Genomic DNA, 16,012 nt, shown 5'->3' with positions numbered 1-16,012 from the left:
CATATATTCATAGGCGTTCCACGCCTCAGCCAAAAGATGCATGCAGTAAGCTAAAGTTTAGCTTGCCATGTCTCTGTGCTTTCCTTACAGACTGCTATAAGATGGAATACAGAGAGTGCAGTGTGAGTAGAATACTGTACTATAATAGGGTCACTTTGCAGCCAAAGGTGTTTGAAATGTGGATAGATCATGCATTGGGTTAATTGTGTGTGGTGTTTACATACTGTACACAACAATGGTGAAAACACCCCTGTGATGACAGTCGGTCGGACACACCGTTGTCCAGAACCGCCACAAAAGGCCCCTGCTCAGGCTCTCATGGACGGGGCCCAAATTAGCCAATCGATCACACCCGATCACCCCTATCTCCATATATGGAGCTGGCCTGTTCTGACATCACAATGAGGTTCTGACGTCTGCAGAGACTCCATATTTGAGTATGCCTGACAAAGAACTCCATATATGGGCATACGAGAGACACAGATATAATAACTGGGTGGGGCATGCATTTCCAACTTGCATCGTTCCAAGCAGGCCAGTGCCCAACGGGCACCGCTCTAGTAATAATAAGGGCAGGGAGATAGATATATACTGTATACAATAACAACCCCAAATGGGGAACAGAAATAGTAGAGCCCACCGGTGGTGCTGGGGTGGCGGTGGGAGCAAAACAGAGCATAACAACAACCATGCAGGAACCATAATGCAGAATGAAGGCTGGAAGAATGCAGTCTTTAGGTGAGCTTAAATACCACGCCCAATTGGTCAGCTGACTGCCACATCAGCGTATGACATGTGGGTCTTGCAAACACTGTATACACCCACATAGTAATGCAGCCTCAAGTATATCTGAGTCTGACTGAACTACCTCTGCATGCTATGTATAATTCATAATTAAATCAAATATGGGTCCAGGACCTAATGCATGCATATCAAACTGCCAGGGGATTCTTGAAATGTTAAAGGTTGAGAATTATTGCAGTGGGGTCCAGACCCTGGATGGCTCAGTAGTTGAGCCCTGTCCCTGTGTCATGAGCCCAGTGCATTTGTTTAGCGCTACTTGTTGGGGAGGGGGGTCAGAGCTAACCACAAGGCCTTCTGGGAGCTGTGGTTCACCATCTAAGCATTCTGTGTACTTGTGGCTCATTGAATGGGAAACCACAAAGGCGTTGCTTTGCCTCCACATCCACACACTTCCCTCAGGACTCAGGAGAGCAGCGTTTATAGGGAAAAAATGAAAACGGATCTGCAACATCGTTATCACACTTGCAGCCGAGACATGTAGTAACTGGTAAGTAACTATGCGAGATGAGACATATGACTGTAGGCACTGCAGGGTGTTATCAGAAATCCTGAAAGGCATATTATCTTAGCTTAGATTATTTTACTGATTAACGCTCTAAGCTCATTACAAATGCTCTAAGCTCATTACAAAAGTCAAAGCTGATGGGTGAAATCAAATCAATTACTTTGACTGAAAGATTGAATTACCGGTAGGTTATATTGACGTATGCCCACGCGCATTTGTACTCCTTGTTTCCTTCAATATAATTATCACATTTACTTTCTCCCAATTATACTTTTTACATACTGTAGTCTGTACTGTTACTGATTGCAGTAAATGTCTGCATGTGTAAACATCCTCCATTATTATTCATCATCGCATGACTCACGTTGTTTACGTCACATGATCTGATTTACATTTTGCTGTTTCCTGAATCTTCTGATTGAGCATAATTAAATATTGATGAGGACGTGTTAAAGAGATGGTAGGAGAAGATAATGAAGCAGCTGGGGCTTGGATTTACTTGGATAAAATTATTTGAATCCTTTTACTATCTTTTTGCTTTTTTCCCAATGCATTTAATACCAGTGGTGGAAAGTAACTAAGTACTTTTACTTAAGTACAATTTTGAGGTATTTGTGCTTTACTTGAGTATTTCCAATTTCCAGTACTTTTACTTCTACTCCACTACATCTCAGAGCCAACATTTGTACTTTTACTCCACTACAATTATTTGAAAACTTTAGTTACTTTAGTTACTTTGGCGATTTTAATTTTGATTAGAAAACATAAATTAACCACTTCAACCCAATACATTTTGGCCATTTGAAAATAGCCGATCTACAAGCTCACAATGCGTCGCGTTAGTAGATCGGCTATTTTCAATAGACTTTGTACACATTTTGAACTTGTGAAGTGGGACATTCTGCAATATGAGTACTTTTACTTTTAGTATGCAGATACTTTTGCACTTTTACTCAAGTACATTTTCAATTCCGTACTTTTACTTGTAAAGGAGTAGTTCTAAATTGCAGTATTGGTACTTTTACTTAAGTAAAACAATTGAGTACTTTTTCCACCACTGTTTAATACTACTAGTGAAGTATCCATTGTCAGTGTATACTATATGACAACCAATACCCATTGTCAGAGTGCTAGAAGGCAAAGTCTATGACGTTACAGTTACATAATGTGACAAAGGTACTGTACTGTGACGTCACGTCAGTCATTTATTACAGTGCTTTTCAACCCGTGTCATGTCAAGGTCCATTTTTCTTATTCAGCATTTGAGCCGACGACTGAATATTTTGTTGTCCACAATTCAATGCTGTATTGATGTTGGTATACAGTACCACAAGATAACAGGTAAACATTGATGAAAATAACAATTCTTCTACATTCTCTAATTGTATAGACTTCTTGTAAATTAAGTAATGCAGATGTTTAACAATAATTTAACTCTTGAGAGCGTGAAATGAAACCAAATGGTTTAATTTGACCCTCTCAAGAGATAAAGATCTACAAGGGTTCATTTGGTTGCCAAACTAAACTAATATTTTGAGTGTGAATTATTATATCTGAGACAACCAAATAACCAGGCCAGTCTTTAGGGTAAGTTTGTCTTTACTGTTCAACTGTCACCATCACCAAACAGGACCTCAAAACATACTGTGTGGAGAGCAACACTGGATTTGGGCACACGCCCCCAGCCCAGCACTTAACCCATTCTGACCTGAGATCAGATTCATACGAGGTTTCCGCCGGACACACACTGGTCTGATGAACCCATTCTGACCTGAGATCAGATTCTAAAAATGTCAGTCGTTCTTCGATTTTTCAAAAATAGCAGACCTACAAGCTCGTATCGCGCGATATGAGCTTGTAGATCTGCTATTTTTCAATAGCTTAAGCATGACATGATGCTGACACCAAAATGGGTGCCCGGTCAGTTAAAGGAACAGAAACTATACTTCACAATAGCCAACAACAGCAACTATGCATGAGTAATACAAAATACCCCTTTACCCCAGTTAGACCCCAAAAGTCAATAGTCAAAAAACAGCAATCGTGTGTAGAAAATACACAATATGAATATTTTTCTCTTCTTGTGAATTCATACTCCACCCCATAGAGCTGGGCATTAAATGGTTTAAAAAACATGTCTTGTTTGCATTTCAAAGTAATTTGTCTTTTGCTGAAGTGCCTTCATTGAGAATGCATGACCAGTTGGCCTCACATTGCAAGACCAGCATGCCAACATGTGCGAGTCAGTCAGCAGAGAGACGATTCACTGACTCTCGCTCTGTGGAAGGACAACATATAGCCTAAATGAGGAAAGTTGAATAGCAAGAGAAAGGACCATTGATATTCTGACAGTCATGTCCACCCGAGTGAGAAGAAAGACACAGAGCCTGTGCATGTTCATGTCAGTCTTTGCTTTGCTTGGGAGGGTATATTATTGAATTCACAGATTTGAGTTTTGCATTCCAATTCCCACTGACATGATGACGTGACTGAGGGCAGACGGTTTCGCACATTAGAGAATATTTGTTGCTGACATATTGTGCGAGTGCAGCACTTTACACACTATTTGTGATGCTCTTGAAATAGTTAGGTTGGAAAGGGAGCAGCCAGCACAGAGAGAATATGTAATTCAGTGCAGTATATGGATCACTGACTTATCTGACTACCAAAAGCTCTCGCCAAAAGGACTGCAAATATCGAATAAACATGAGGCAAATTTCCCCTCATTTGACATTGTAAAAGTGTGCACACATCTACAAGAAAGAGTGAGAAAAATAAATAAAAGGAAAGAACACCGAATAAGAAAGGTCCATTACAACACGCATGTCCGCTTGAGAGGCCGAAGCTGTAGTACGGTGAATGCCTCTGACCCCCCCCCCCCCCCCCCCTCCCCCCAACACACACCCCCACTAAACCTACTGCTGACACTGATGGTTTCTAAGTGAGAGTCTTATCTCTCTCTCTCTTTTCCCCCCTCTGTCGTAATCGCTGCTCTTTATGATCGCTTTGCCCTCTCTGCCCTTTCAAGATGCAGCGTGTAATGAGGGCTCTGGAGAGGACCGTATATGAGTGGACTATTTAGCTATTCAGACAAGATCGGTTCACTTCACTTCACCCCCACACACCGTCACCTTCACCTCCACCCGGGCCCGGCGCCCGCTCCTCCTCCTCCGCTGCTCAATATCTCCTCCGGTGAGGAGAGGAGGACAGCCGCTGTTTGCCCGGCTTAAGCCTGATTTATATTTTTTACTTAGTCGTGTGATGGAGTGTATATATAGGCTACATGAGGTGTTACAAGGTCAAGGAGTGGATTCAGTGGGATTGGCTCCGCGAGATAGATGAGGTGTGGTGAACCCTGCTATAGGGTTTGATTTGCAAAAAAGAAAAAGAAAAAGAAAAACAGAAAGAAGAAGAAGTAGAAGAAGAGGATCAGGGGGGCATTTTTCTTAAGCCCTCTATAGCTGTAAGCAAACCTGAACTTCCATGCACGTCCAAAGGAAGCTGACTGCCAGGGTCTCTTCCGGGTTTTTAGACAGCTGGTGGATGTGGATGGAAATGAAGCTCCACCCACGCGGCAGAATGCCGCTGGGGCAAGCTTTTCTGGGAATCTGGCCGACGCGGCAATCTGCCTTTGGCCGCGCATGGAAGTTCAGGTCTGCTTACGGCTTGTCATACCACAAATGGCAGAAATAGCTCACTAAATGTCACATTGTGATGCGTTTTGTGATATTTTTAATTACAAAAGAAATATTGTTTTTAATCTGACTAGAATCAGGGATGACAACTCAAAGAGATAAATAAAATCTAAATAAAAAGTTAACTAAAAAGGAAGCATACAAACTAAAAGACACTCAGAAAAAGAGCCTAGTATAGTTAACCAATCCCCCCCATCCGCAGCAAATTTAACCCAATCTCACTCCTTATTGGCTGTCTGTCTGTCGTGCACCCTCAGCTTCCTCTGATGCTCATTCAGTTCATTTGAATGATGCTGAGCTTATAGCATGGATAACGTTCAGATCATGTGAAGGTTGAATGGGTGAGGGATTCACCAGAATCACCACTGTGTGCATGATCTAATCATATAGGTGATATGTGTGCGTGCAGCAATATAGTATAAATAAACAAAAAATGCATCTGTCTGTCTGTCTGTCTGTCTGTCTGACACACACACACACACACACACACACACACACACACACACACACACACACACACACACACACACACACACACACACACACACACACACACACACACACACACACACACACACACACACACACACACACACACACACACACACTTGAGGTACATTTTGATGCCGAATCAACTTTTGTTCTTTTACTCAAGTCATGTGTGGTATTGAAATTCTATTTAAGTAAAACAGGTCAGTAGGCTACTTCTTCCATCACTTATAAATCCAAGCTTTTTTTTTTGCTACATTATTTATTATTATTTGCACTGGTTTTACTTCTGGGCTCTATGCGTCATGTTTTAAATGTTTTTTTTCTGTTTCTCAAGAGATCCTTTATAGTGGTGTGGTGTTATGATTTAGTTAAGATTAGTTTTGATGGAAATACTTTGAGATTTACACAAATGTATAAAGTGCATTATCAACTAAATCTATTATTATTATTATTATTATTATTATTATTATTATTATTATTATTATTATTATTATTATTATTATTATTATTATTATTATTATTCCCTGTAGTGAACTGAGAACAGGGGAGGAAGGTGGATGGGTAGAGGGTCATACTGTTTTGCGCACCGCCCACCAGAAGGCAGACGACCAACCAGCTCTCACGTGTTCGCCACGTGGTCCTCACTGCGTCATTCCGTCTTCCGTGTCAACATGGCGGCATCCATGGCATCCCAGGCTGTAGTGAGAGGACTGAGGGCAGCAGCAACCCCAAAACACCTGTTTCTCCACAAATTCAAGGTACCGACATTCGTTCAGCCGCTGCCGACGCGTTTGTGTGTGCATTCGGTTCTCTGTCCCCTTGTGTGCGTGGCGTTGCCTCCGTCCAAAGGGAGCTGTTACCATAACCTTGTTAGCAGGGTAGCTACTGTAGCTAGTAGAAGTTGAGCTGGGGTTTGTTTGACAGTTCAAAGTTTACACACCGTGTCGTGTCTGTCAACAGCTCGTGGTGTTCTATCCAGAGTGCGTCAGTACATGGCATTTTAGTATTACTGTAGTCTATGAGCACACGTTTGCTCATGCATGCATGCACTCACTATATACTGTACAGTACATGTGCAACTCACTATAAGTGATGCTCAAACCTCTTCCTTTCAACTCCAAGGACCCCAACATTGTGTGTTTGGCCACCGACCCCCATCTCAAAATATTGTGTTCCAGGGACCCCCAGAAGCAAAGATTTGAGTGAAAAATAGCAGATTTGAGTGACAAATAGCAGATCTACAAGCTCACAGCGCGACAGGAAGTGGCTATATGAGCTTGTAGTTCTTATATTATCGAATGTCGAATGTCTAAAACATGGCAAAAATCGAAAATGAGTGACACAGCCTTTCTTGGATTTAATGGCACGAATAATACAACCCTAACACATTTAGGTGATTTCTTACAGTTTTATGAGTGATCGGTGTGCATCAACAACGACTTTGTCCTTTATTTGGTTGTCACTTTGATGACAATATATTCATTATACTGCTTGACTTATATTTTGGCATGCCACAAGTTTGACATGACCTCAGAGGGTCTTGCATGGCTGATGTAGAAATTAGCTCTTGCTGAAAACAGCAATGCTTGCCTGTCACCTTTGGCCTCCGTTCACTAGTCCTTGCACTGACCTATTCATTTCAACACCACCACCACACAAGATAAGAAGACCATTCTGTTAAAGGCTAACTCCTGTACTTTGTATCCACTGCAGTGGACAACAATCCATTGCATTTGTTTAAAAAAACTACAACACAGTTTTAGTGCACACCGTGTCTATACAGAGTGAACAGACTGACAAGACTAAGGGCTGTATTTTGCGTGATCAATGCTCTTTGGCCACTCAGAATAGCCAAATGGCATTGATCACGCCTCCAGGTCTTTAGTTTACTCAAGTTAGGGAATAAGACCTGGTACTTAAGACACGCAAAATACAGCCCAAAGTGTAGGGCTGACATTTTCTGAGTTTTGAGTGACGCAAGAAGAAGTAAGTGTCTGTTGACATTGTAAACAAGGGCCCGGTCCTAACTATACAGTCAGGGAGAGCGGCAAGCGACCGATCAACAACAGGTCTGGAAGGCTGCGGGAGCCTTAGTGCATTTTGTTCAGAGTGATGGAACGAAAGACGTATAATGTGACTGTTTAACACGAGGGCTGTTTGAGTTGAAATGCCATTGAGCAAGACACATGAGCTGCTCAGTGGCCAATGGTATAAAACTATCGTTGTACCGGTCAGCTCAGCTCCCAGGTGTGAAGCTGTGTGTAGATGGTTTACTTACTCGGTTATTACAGCATTTACGGTCGTCAAACTAGCAATAAATCCTAATGGTCTGACTCTGAGATATTTCATAATAGCATTAGCAAGTTGCTGCATTCAGTTAACCTACCCTGGGTAAAATAGAGGTTTAACAACTTGGCAACTCTCTTTTGGTTGTGTTCTGTACTGTAGGTGTAAGTAAAAGAAAGAAAATAGACACGCTGTGAACTTGTTGATCGGGCGTTTTGGCTGTTGTTTTTGCGTGACACCAACCATCGTGCGAAATAAAAACCCTGTAACATTTACTTTATCTTTTCAGCTTTTTCTATGTTCGCCTTTTTCTCTTTGACCATAGCTGGCAGATATTTTAACCCATTTTTGGCGGGAACCCCTTTTGGTGTTTTAAGCATTATGCTATACTCTAGCTATTGAAAAATAGCAGATCTACAAGCTCATAGCGTGGCACCGAGTGCCGCGCTACGATCTTGTAGGTCTGCTATTTTTGAAAAATCGAAGAACGACTGACATAGAAACATGGCTTTTTCAGAGAACTGTCAGGATTTAGAAGACATTTTTAGAATCTGATCTCAGGTCAAAAAGTCACAAGACCAAAGGCTTGCTCAGACCAGACTTTTTGAAAGGGAATGCACTCAATGTAGAGACTATGAAACAATTCATTCTAAGAAGTAAGGACGTCTGGAGAAGTCTTGGGCTTAACAGCACATGTTCAACATCTGTGGTTTAGCCCACTGGACCGACCAGCGCAGAAACTATTGTGCACACTAGCAGTAGCAGTATAGGCAAAAGAAGTACTGGAATATTTAACTTTAATAATTTTATAAACTGAAAGTCAATGGCAGTTGAAATCTTGCACAAATAACAGGCTGTCACACACACATGCTGGCTGATGTGATGAGATCGGACCAATGCACATTTAGACTGCTGTGCTGTCTGGCACCAAATGTGGTTGTGTCATTGAAGGACGATCAGAGTAGGGCTGGGCAATATATCGATGTTATCTCGCTATTGTGATACGAGACTCGATGGTCTGGGATTCTGGATTCCGTAATGTTGCCATAAGGCATAAGTGTTTAGTTGTCCGCCCACTACGAACATGGAGAGATGACTCTCTGAACTACAATAGAGAGTGAGTGAACAGTCCAATGAGCTGTCTGCTTCATTTAATTAAATTGTATTGTAGGGCTGTCAAACTATTAAAATATCGTGTTTCTTTTTCTTTCTTTTTTTTTTTTACACCATCCCCATCCAGATAGGACCCACCATCTGGACCACACGCACGCACGCACGCACGCACGCACGCACGCACGCACGCACGCACGCACGCACGCACGCACGCACGCAGGGTTAAGGGTACGGAGACCACAACCACTGCAGATGTGCAAGTTATATTGCATTAAACATACTCAAACATACAAATTGGTTAAAATTATTATTCTTTCAAGTACCGGTAATGTAATTCGATGTCATTTCTGAAGTTAATTGACTATTCTTAGTATTCTAGCCATTCTACTATTTCCTTCAACTAATAAAATTGAATTCTACATTCTCCCGTTGTACCAGCCAGCTGCACTATGTATATAACTTAACTTAAATCAGCCCTTCTTTAAATGTAACGTCCATCAGATTGCAGGTTAGGGAATATGGCTTGTTGTGTTGTGACAGGTCAATTTATAATTTGGAAGGAACCCATGTGCAGACTTTTAAGCCCACTGATTCATCCGGGTCAGAACAGAACACCTGGGCAGGGTTGTGAAAGTAAAGATGGGAAGCAGTACTGTATGCAGAACAGTCAAGCTCTTGATTTATCCACTGGCGGGAGCTCTGAGTAAAAAATGGCAGACACATTTCAGCTGCTTTAATTCGTCTTCTTTTCATGTTTTGCATGCCGAGTAGTAGGAAGGTAAGGATAAAGCATGCCACGAGACAGTAGGGGAGGAATTTCATGAAGAAAATGGACTTGTGGAGCATCACTCAACAAGGCTCCTTCAGAAGATAAAAAGGTTAAAGCTATAACCCTGCCTTCCCTTGCCTTAATGAGCACACTCTCTCTGTCCTTAGGAAACGTCGAGCAGAATGCAAATGCAAAGAGATTGTAAATTGCAAATCTCCAGTGACATTCCAAAATGTCTAATATCAAAGATCTTTTTTAACCCATTCTGAACGGGCACCCATTTTGGTGTCAGCATTATGTTATGCTTTAGCTATTGAAAAATAGCAGATCTACAAGCTCATATCGCGCCACCGAGTGGCGCGATACGAGCTTGTAGGTCTGCTATTTTTTAAAAATCGAAGACACTTTTAGAATCTGATCTCAGGTCAGAATGGGTTAATAATGAAACTGTCAGGATGTAATAGACATTTTTAGAATCTGATCTCAGGTCAGAATGGGTTAAGTGCCCAAGTTCCACTTTTCCTGCAGCCTTAGTTGAAAGAATTTGCTCCTCCCCAGAAAAGTGTAAAAGCTGCTCAAATAAATAAATTAAGAAATATCAACACATTCTATTGAATCCATTCCCGTTTTGTAGTATGCTCTGTTGATGCTCATCCCCCGTCCCCCCCCTATAAAGTCTTAATTTCTCTTGTGGCTTTAGCGGAAGCAATATCTCATAGGAAATCCTTATTCCCGCTAGCTGAAAGTTTCAGATGAATGTCATTGATTTTCCCCGACTACTTCTCAAGCAACGGCTATATCTGGCCCCTGTTGCAGTTATATCTAAGAAACCTTTGACCTGAGATAGAGACAGAGCCCTCTCATGACGTCCCAAAGTCCATGCTAAAGACGAGAGGTGGCTGACCCCTCATGTCCCCTAGGTTGTACAGCCCGGGGAGCTTGGGATGGAAACAATCTTTTGCAGTAAATCACTGCTTGACAGTTTTCTTTTCCACTCGCAGGATTGAACCTGTATCTGTTTTATTCATTTTTTTATGGTTTTCAATTATTATACAGTAAGCTCATTTCATTTTGTTTTGCACATGGTAGTGTATTGCAGTAGCCTACAGTACAATTCATATCAGAGGATAATAATTCATTTGATCTAATTGTTTGAATGAATTATCTGGAAATGCAAGTGGTTCAAGGCCCATTGATACTCCCGGTCTGAACATACAGTATGTAATGTATACTCACTCCCTATGCAGAATGCTCACATAGTTTGCTTTGCACTATTGCTTGTTACAGATATGTAATCTTTGTAGCTTTCAGGAAACGTGCACAAAGAGATGAAATTAATGCCGAGAATGTAACGGATGTATGCGTGCACACACCTATTTGCTGTGGGTGTAACAGTAGTACATATGCTATTCATATTAAGTTATTAACTGTATGGTACGAGACATTTGGTTTGGCACGTGCACATGCACAAACGCACACAGAGACACAAACATCCATCCAGTGATGCACTCTCTACTTAAAGGAGAATTCCATGCTAGAATGCTTTCTTATCTTTCTTACCTTTCTTTGTAGTTGTTACGTCCCCACCAAAGAGGTCCAGGTGTTTTTTTGTGCAAAAACTCCTTATTGGCTATTTTCCGTACCATAAGCCCTCAATGAATTGCATTGCATTGAATGGGAATTGAATGGGGCTATGGGGGTGTTATGCTAGTTCGCTTATTTCCATCGAAAGAAGTAGTAATGTGTGCCGCTTGGGATATTATTTACATTATGAAGAGAGGATATATACAAAGAAATTATAATTTTGAGCAATGGAAATAAGCGAATTAGCACAACACCCCATAGCCCCATTCAATTCCCATTCAATTCAATGCAATTCATTTAGGGCTTATGGTAGGGATAATAGCCAATAAGGAGCTTTTGCACAAAATAACACCTGGACCTCTTTGGCGGGGACGTAACAACTACAAAGAAAGGTAAGAAAGCCTTTTAGTATGGAATTCTCCTTTAAGGCAGCCCAAACAACATCAAGCAAGTTGCAAACTAAGTCTGTGTGTGGTTGAGATAGAGAGAAAAACATGATTTAATGGTGAGAGAGTGAAGAGTATTTGTTCTTTTGTTGCCTTTTGTTGAGTGTTTTTATCTGGTTCAAACCAGCATATTCCCACAGAGATGATGTCATGGATGGACCTAGTATAACAAGCTTATGAAAGCAGCTAACCTGGCCTGCAGGTGGACTGAATTAAAGTGAACCTGTGTCAATCTCAGCCTCTCTTCGTAACTAGGTAACACACGGTAGCTGTTGAGGCTCAAGCTAAATTACGGAAATGTCAATGACAATGGTATTTGTCATTTACAAATGAGTCGAATCGTAGTACCATGAATCCTGAGAACATTACAATTTTAACATAATTGGGCCTTAAGAATTGAAGCACAACAGGAAAATAGTAGCCCAGAATAGATGTACTGTGTATTGCGTACTAGGCAGGCGTTAAGTTGTCATTGTCAAGTCTGTAGACTTTATGCCTCGCGGCCATAACGATTGAAGTTGTAAGACTTTCATTTTTCTGTCTTTAACTTTCTGCCCTCAGGCCCCATGACAAATTGCACTGCCATCTTTGAGAATTGATTGCAGATTCTCATCATGATGATAGTCATTTGCATTATTGACCTAATCTCTCCTCCCTCTGATTGTCTGGTTGGAAGTGTTAGGCTACTGGTTGGAAAATGATGAGCATGCCGCTAGGCTACGCTGTGCAGCGCCAGTCTGAGCACACTGTGTTTATTTAACCACTTTCAACCTGGTATCCCTAATTAGGCCAAGCCATTATAATAGGCTAAAATAAAACATTTTCAAAACATTACTAAATTACAATGCTTAGTTGTAGATCAGCTATTCTTTACAAAATATTTTCCATGTAGGGGTTAGAGCTGGATGGGGAAAAAAAAATCTAAATAACACTATAGCATTGCAGAAACAATGCAAAAACTTGAACCTTAAAGGAGAATTCCATACTAAAAGGCTTTCTTACCTTTCTTTGTAGTTGTTACATCCCCATCAAAGAGGTCCAGGTGTTATTTTGTGCAAAAGCTCCTTATTGGCTATTTCCCCTACCATAAGCCCTAAATGAATTGCATTGAATTGAATGGGATGTATGGGGTGTTGTGCTAATTTGCTTATTTCCATCGAAATACATAGTAAAGTGTGCCGCTTGGGTTATTATTTACATTATGAAGAGAGGATATATACAAACAAATTATAATTTTGAGCGATGGAAATAAGCGAATTAGCACAACACCCCATAGCCCCATTCAATTCAATGCATTTCATTTAGGGCTTATGGTAGGGGAAATAGCCAATAAGGAGCTTTTGCACAAAATAACACCTGGACCTCTTTGATGGGGACGTAACAACTACAAAGAAAGGTAAGAAAGCCTTTTAGTATGGAATTCTCCTTTAATGCAAACTGTGAAAGCATCTTGTGCCATTTTCTATTTTAGCGTTGCTCACAGCACGTCATTTTGTGCCGCACTGTAAGCTTTTGAAAAATCTTGAAAGGGTAAGAACTACTGATTTATAGCAGGTACATTAGCATAATTGGCCTCAGTTAATGTACTTTATCGATATGAAAAGGTCTCGCTGAAAATCTACTTTGAACCCATTCTGACCGGGCACCCATTTTGGTGTCAGCATTATGTTATGCTTTAGCTATTTAAAAATAGCAGATCTACAAGCTCATATCGCGCCACCGAGTGGCGCGCTACGAGCTTGTAGGTCTGCTATTTTTGAAAAATCGAAGAACGACTGACATTTTTAGAATCTGATCTCAGGTCAGAATGGGTTAATCAGACACAGTGTGTGTCCGGCGGAAACCTCGTATGAATCTGATCTCAGGTCAGAATGGGTTAACACTGACCCGGTTTCTAGGCAACACATTCATCACCCCCAGCACCAGGAGAGTTGTGCATGCATTCCATAGGGCTCCGGCCGATTCTAAAAAACGCCTCTAAATCCTGACCTAAGGTTTCTGAAAAACTTCAAATATTTATATAGCAGAATCAAAATGTTTACATTTTTGAATACTGTACATACTTTGTACAGAACCCAAATATGGGTTCCCGATCTGAGTGGGTATTAAAAACACCAAAATGGCCCAGGCCGTGGCGTAACGGTCTGGGCACCGGACTGGTGATCCAGTCGCGGTGTGCCGCGGGTTCGACTCCCGGACCCGACACGGCCTTTACCGCATGTCATCCCCCCATCTCTCTCCCGTTTCCTGTCAGCCTACTTTCTATCCCTTAAAAAAAAAATCAATAAAGGCGTAAGCCGCAAAAAAATATCTTAAAAAAAAAAAAAAAACACCAAAATGGGTTCCCGCCCAGAATGGGTTAAAAGTAGAATCTTCTTGGCTGTTATCTCTGAAACTACGAGCACTGTGTCCGTGGTGATCATCATCCAATCCATCCGATGTTCAGATCTGATTTGTGATTTTACATCGCATCGCTCCCGAGGAGTTAACCCATTCTGACCGGGCACCCATTTTGGTGTCGGCATCATGTTATGCTTTAGCTATTGAAAAATAGCAGATCTACAAGCTCATATCGCGCCACCGAGTGGCGCGATACGAGCTTGTAGGTCTGCTATTTTTGAAAAATCGAAGAGCGACTGACATTTTTTTAATCTGATCTCAGGTCAGAATGGGTTCGTCAGACCAGCGTGTGTCCAGTGGAAAACCTCGTATGAATCTGATCTCAGGTCAGAATGGGTTAAACGAAGATTTCCACTGTGTAGGCAGGGCCTGGCAGGCACAGGCGACTTAGGCTCTTCCAGCAGGGGCGGTGTCAAGAAAAAAAAAATCATATTATGATTTAGGCTACTCATTGTGGAGCATACTAGAGCCAATCAGCATGTGAGTCATGTCAATGTCAATCATGTCATTTTGTAACTTGTAACATTACAAAGCATGAATGAAATGAAAAATATAAATGAGTATGAAGTTACAATTGACAAAAATATGTATATTTAACTTTATTTTTTGGGCCACATGACCCCTGGGAACCCCCCTAAAATCGCATACGCTGGCAGGCGCACACTGTGTGACTCTCTTGCTACTCTGGGGGTATAGTGCTCACTAAGCACTATATTTTCACATGGTTGGTATAATGAGGCATAGCTTCACTGGTGGGAACTGAACAGCTTCATCTATCCGCATCAAGGCTTCTGATAATGAATATTGTATACGTACTGAATAGTCGGTGAATATGCATTTCCTTGAGTATAGTAGAGCTTGCATATGTGTGCTTTAAATTATGAAATTGTACTTTTAGTAGTGTGTGAGCACTCTAGATGTTGAGTTGATATGCTCGATAATCCCTCCCTTAGCAAATACATATGGGTGTGTTGAACTTTGCCTTCGACTTGCTCACTTAACCCATTCTGAACGGGCACCCATTTTGGTGTCGGCATCATGTCATGCTTTAGCTATTGAAAAATAGCAGATCTACAAGCTCATATCGCGCCACCGAGTGGCGCGATACGAGCTTGTAGGTCTGCTATTTTTGAAAAATCGAAGAGCGACTGACATTTTTAGAATCTGATCTCAGGTCAGAATGGGTTAAATACCCAGGCTCAGGCCTGTTCATTACATTGGAATATTTTGTTGAGGCTGGTAATTCGAAACTAGAGATTATGTTTTCCTTTCTTTACTGCTCTGCACAAGTAGTCAAGTCACTGCAACATTTGAAAGAGGCTGGATGTCCGCCAGTGTTTCCGAACAATCGATCGGTTTACTCAGTGTTGCATGTTTCTTTGCCGCTCTCCCTCCAGTGGTAAAGTAACGCAGAACTTTGCAATCCTTACCTTCCTCTGATGGCCACAGCACACTCTCCTTATTACTCACATGCACACTCCTCTCTCTCTCTCTCTCCAGCTATCCTCTCTCTCTCTCCCTTTCTTCATCTTCTCTTTCTTCCTCCATTTTTTGGGCCAGCTGCCGAGGCGATAAGAGTAACGATCGGGGGGATTCTCTCCGGTCCGTTGCACAGTATCAGAGCCTGGGCTTGATTGGCAGCCAGGTATCTCCACAATGGAATCAAATCGGCTTTGACAGTGCGTCAGTTCCACCGAGGAATTCAATTTGCGAAGATTTGTCAATGACAATGCTACAGTAGATCACAATATTTCAGGACAGTTATGGCCATGGTATAGGTGGGGTATTTATTATTTATATTTGTATTTTTTTTCTCTCCCCTCTCTCTCATAAATCACATCTCCCTGAATTCTTGTCTGCACCGCGAGATAATCCTCAGGCTGTTATTCACTGTCGTTGCGCCGTGCAGAATTTGTAA

General features: G+C 41.5%; 1 protein-coding gene across 1 annotated transcript in view; it reads left to right on the top strand.

Moving 5' to 3' along the window:
- Nucleotides 1–6,153: 6,153 nt before the first annotated feature.
- suclg2 (succinate-CoA ligase GDP-forming subunit beta) overlaps nt 6,154–16,012 on the top strand; it is a 170,281-nt gene continuing 160,422 nt past the window's right edge. Inside the window, exon 1 of the mRNA XM_083771306.1 lies at nt 6,154–6,254. Within this exon, the coding sequence (XP_083627432.1) occupies nt 6,168–6,254 (87 nt within the window). The 5' untranslated portion in view covers nt 6,154–6,167. The remainder of the gene's footprint in view (nt 6,255–16,012) is intronic.

The sequence above is a fragment of the Protomyctophum parallelum genome, assembly GCF_964188405.1.
Source record: "Protomyctophum parallelum genome assembly, chromosome: 8".
Lineage (NCBI taxonomy): Eukaryota > Metazoa > Chordata > Actinopteri > Myctophiformes > Myctophidae > Protomyctophum > Protomyctophum parallelum.
The sequence above is the reverse complement of the archived record's forward strand: the minus strand, read 5'-3'. Positions and strand labels throughout refer to the sequence as shown.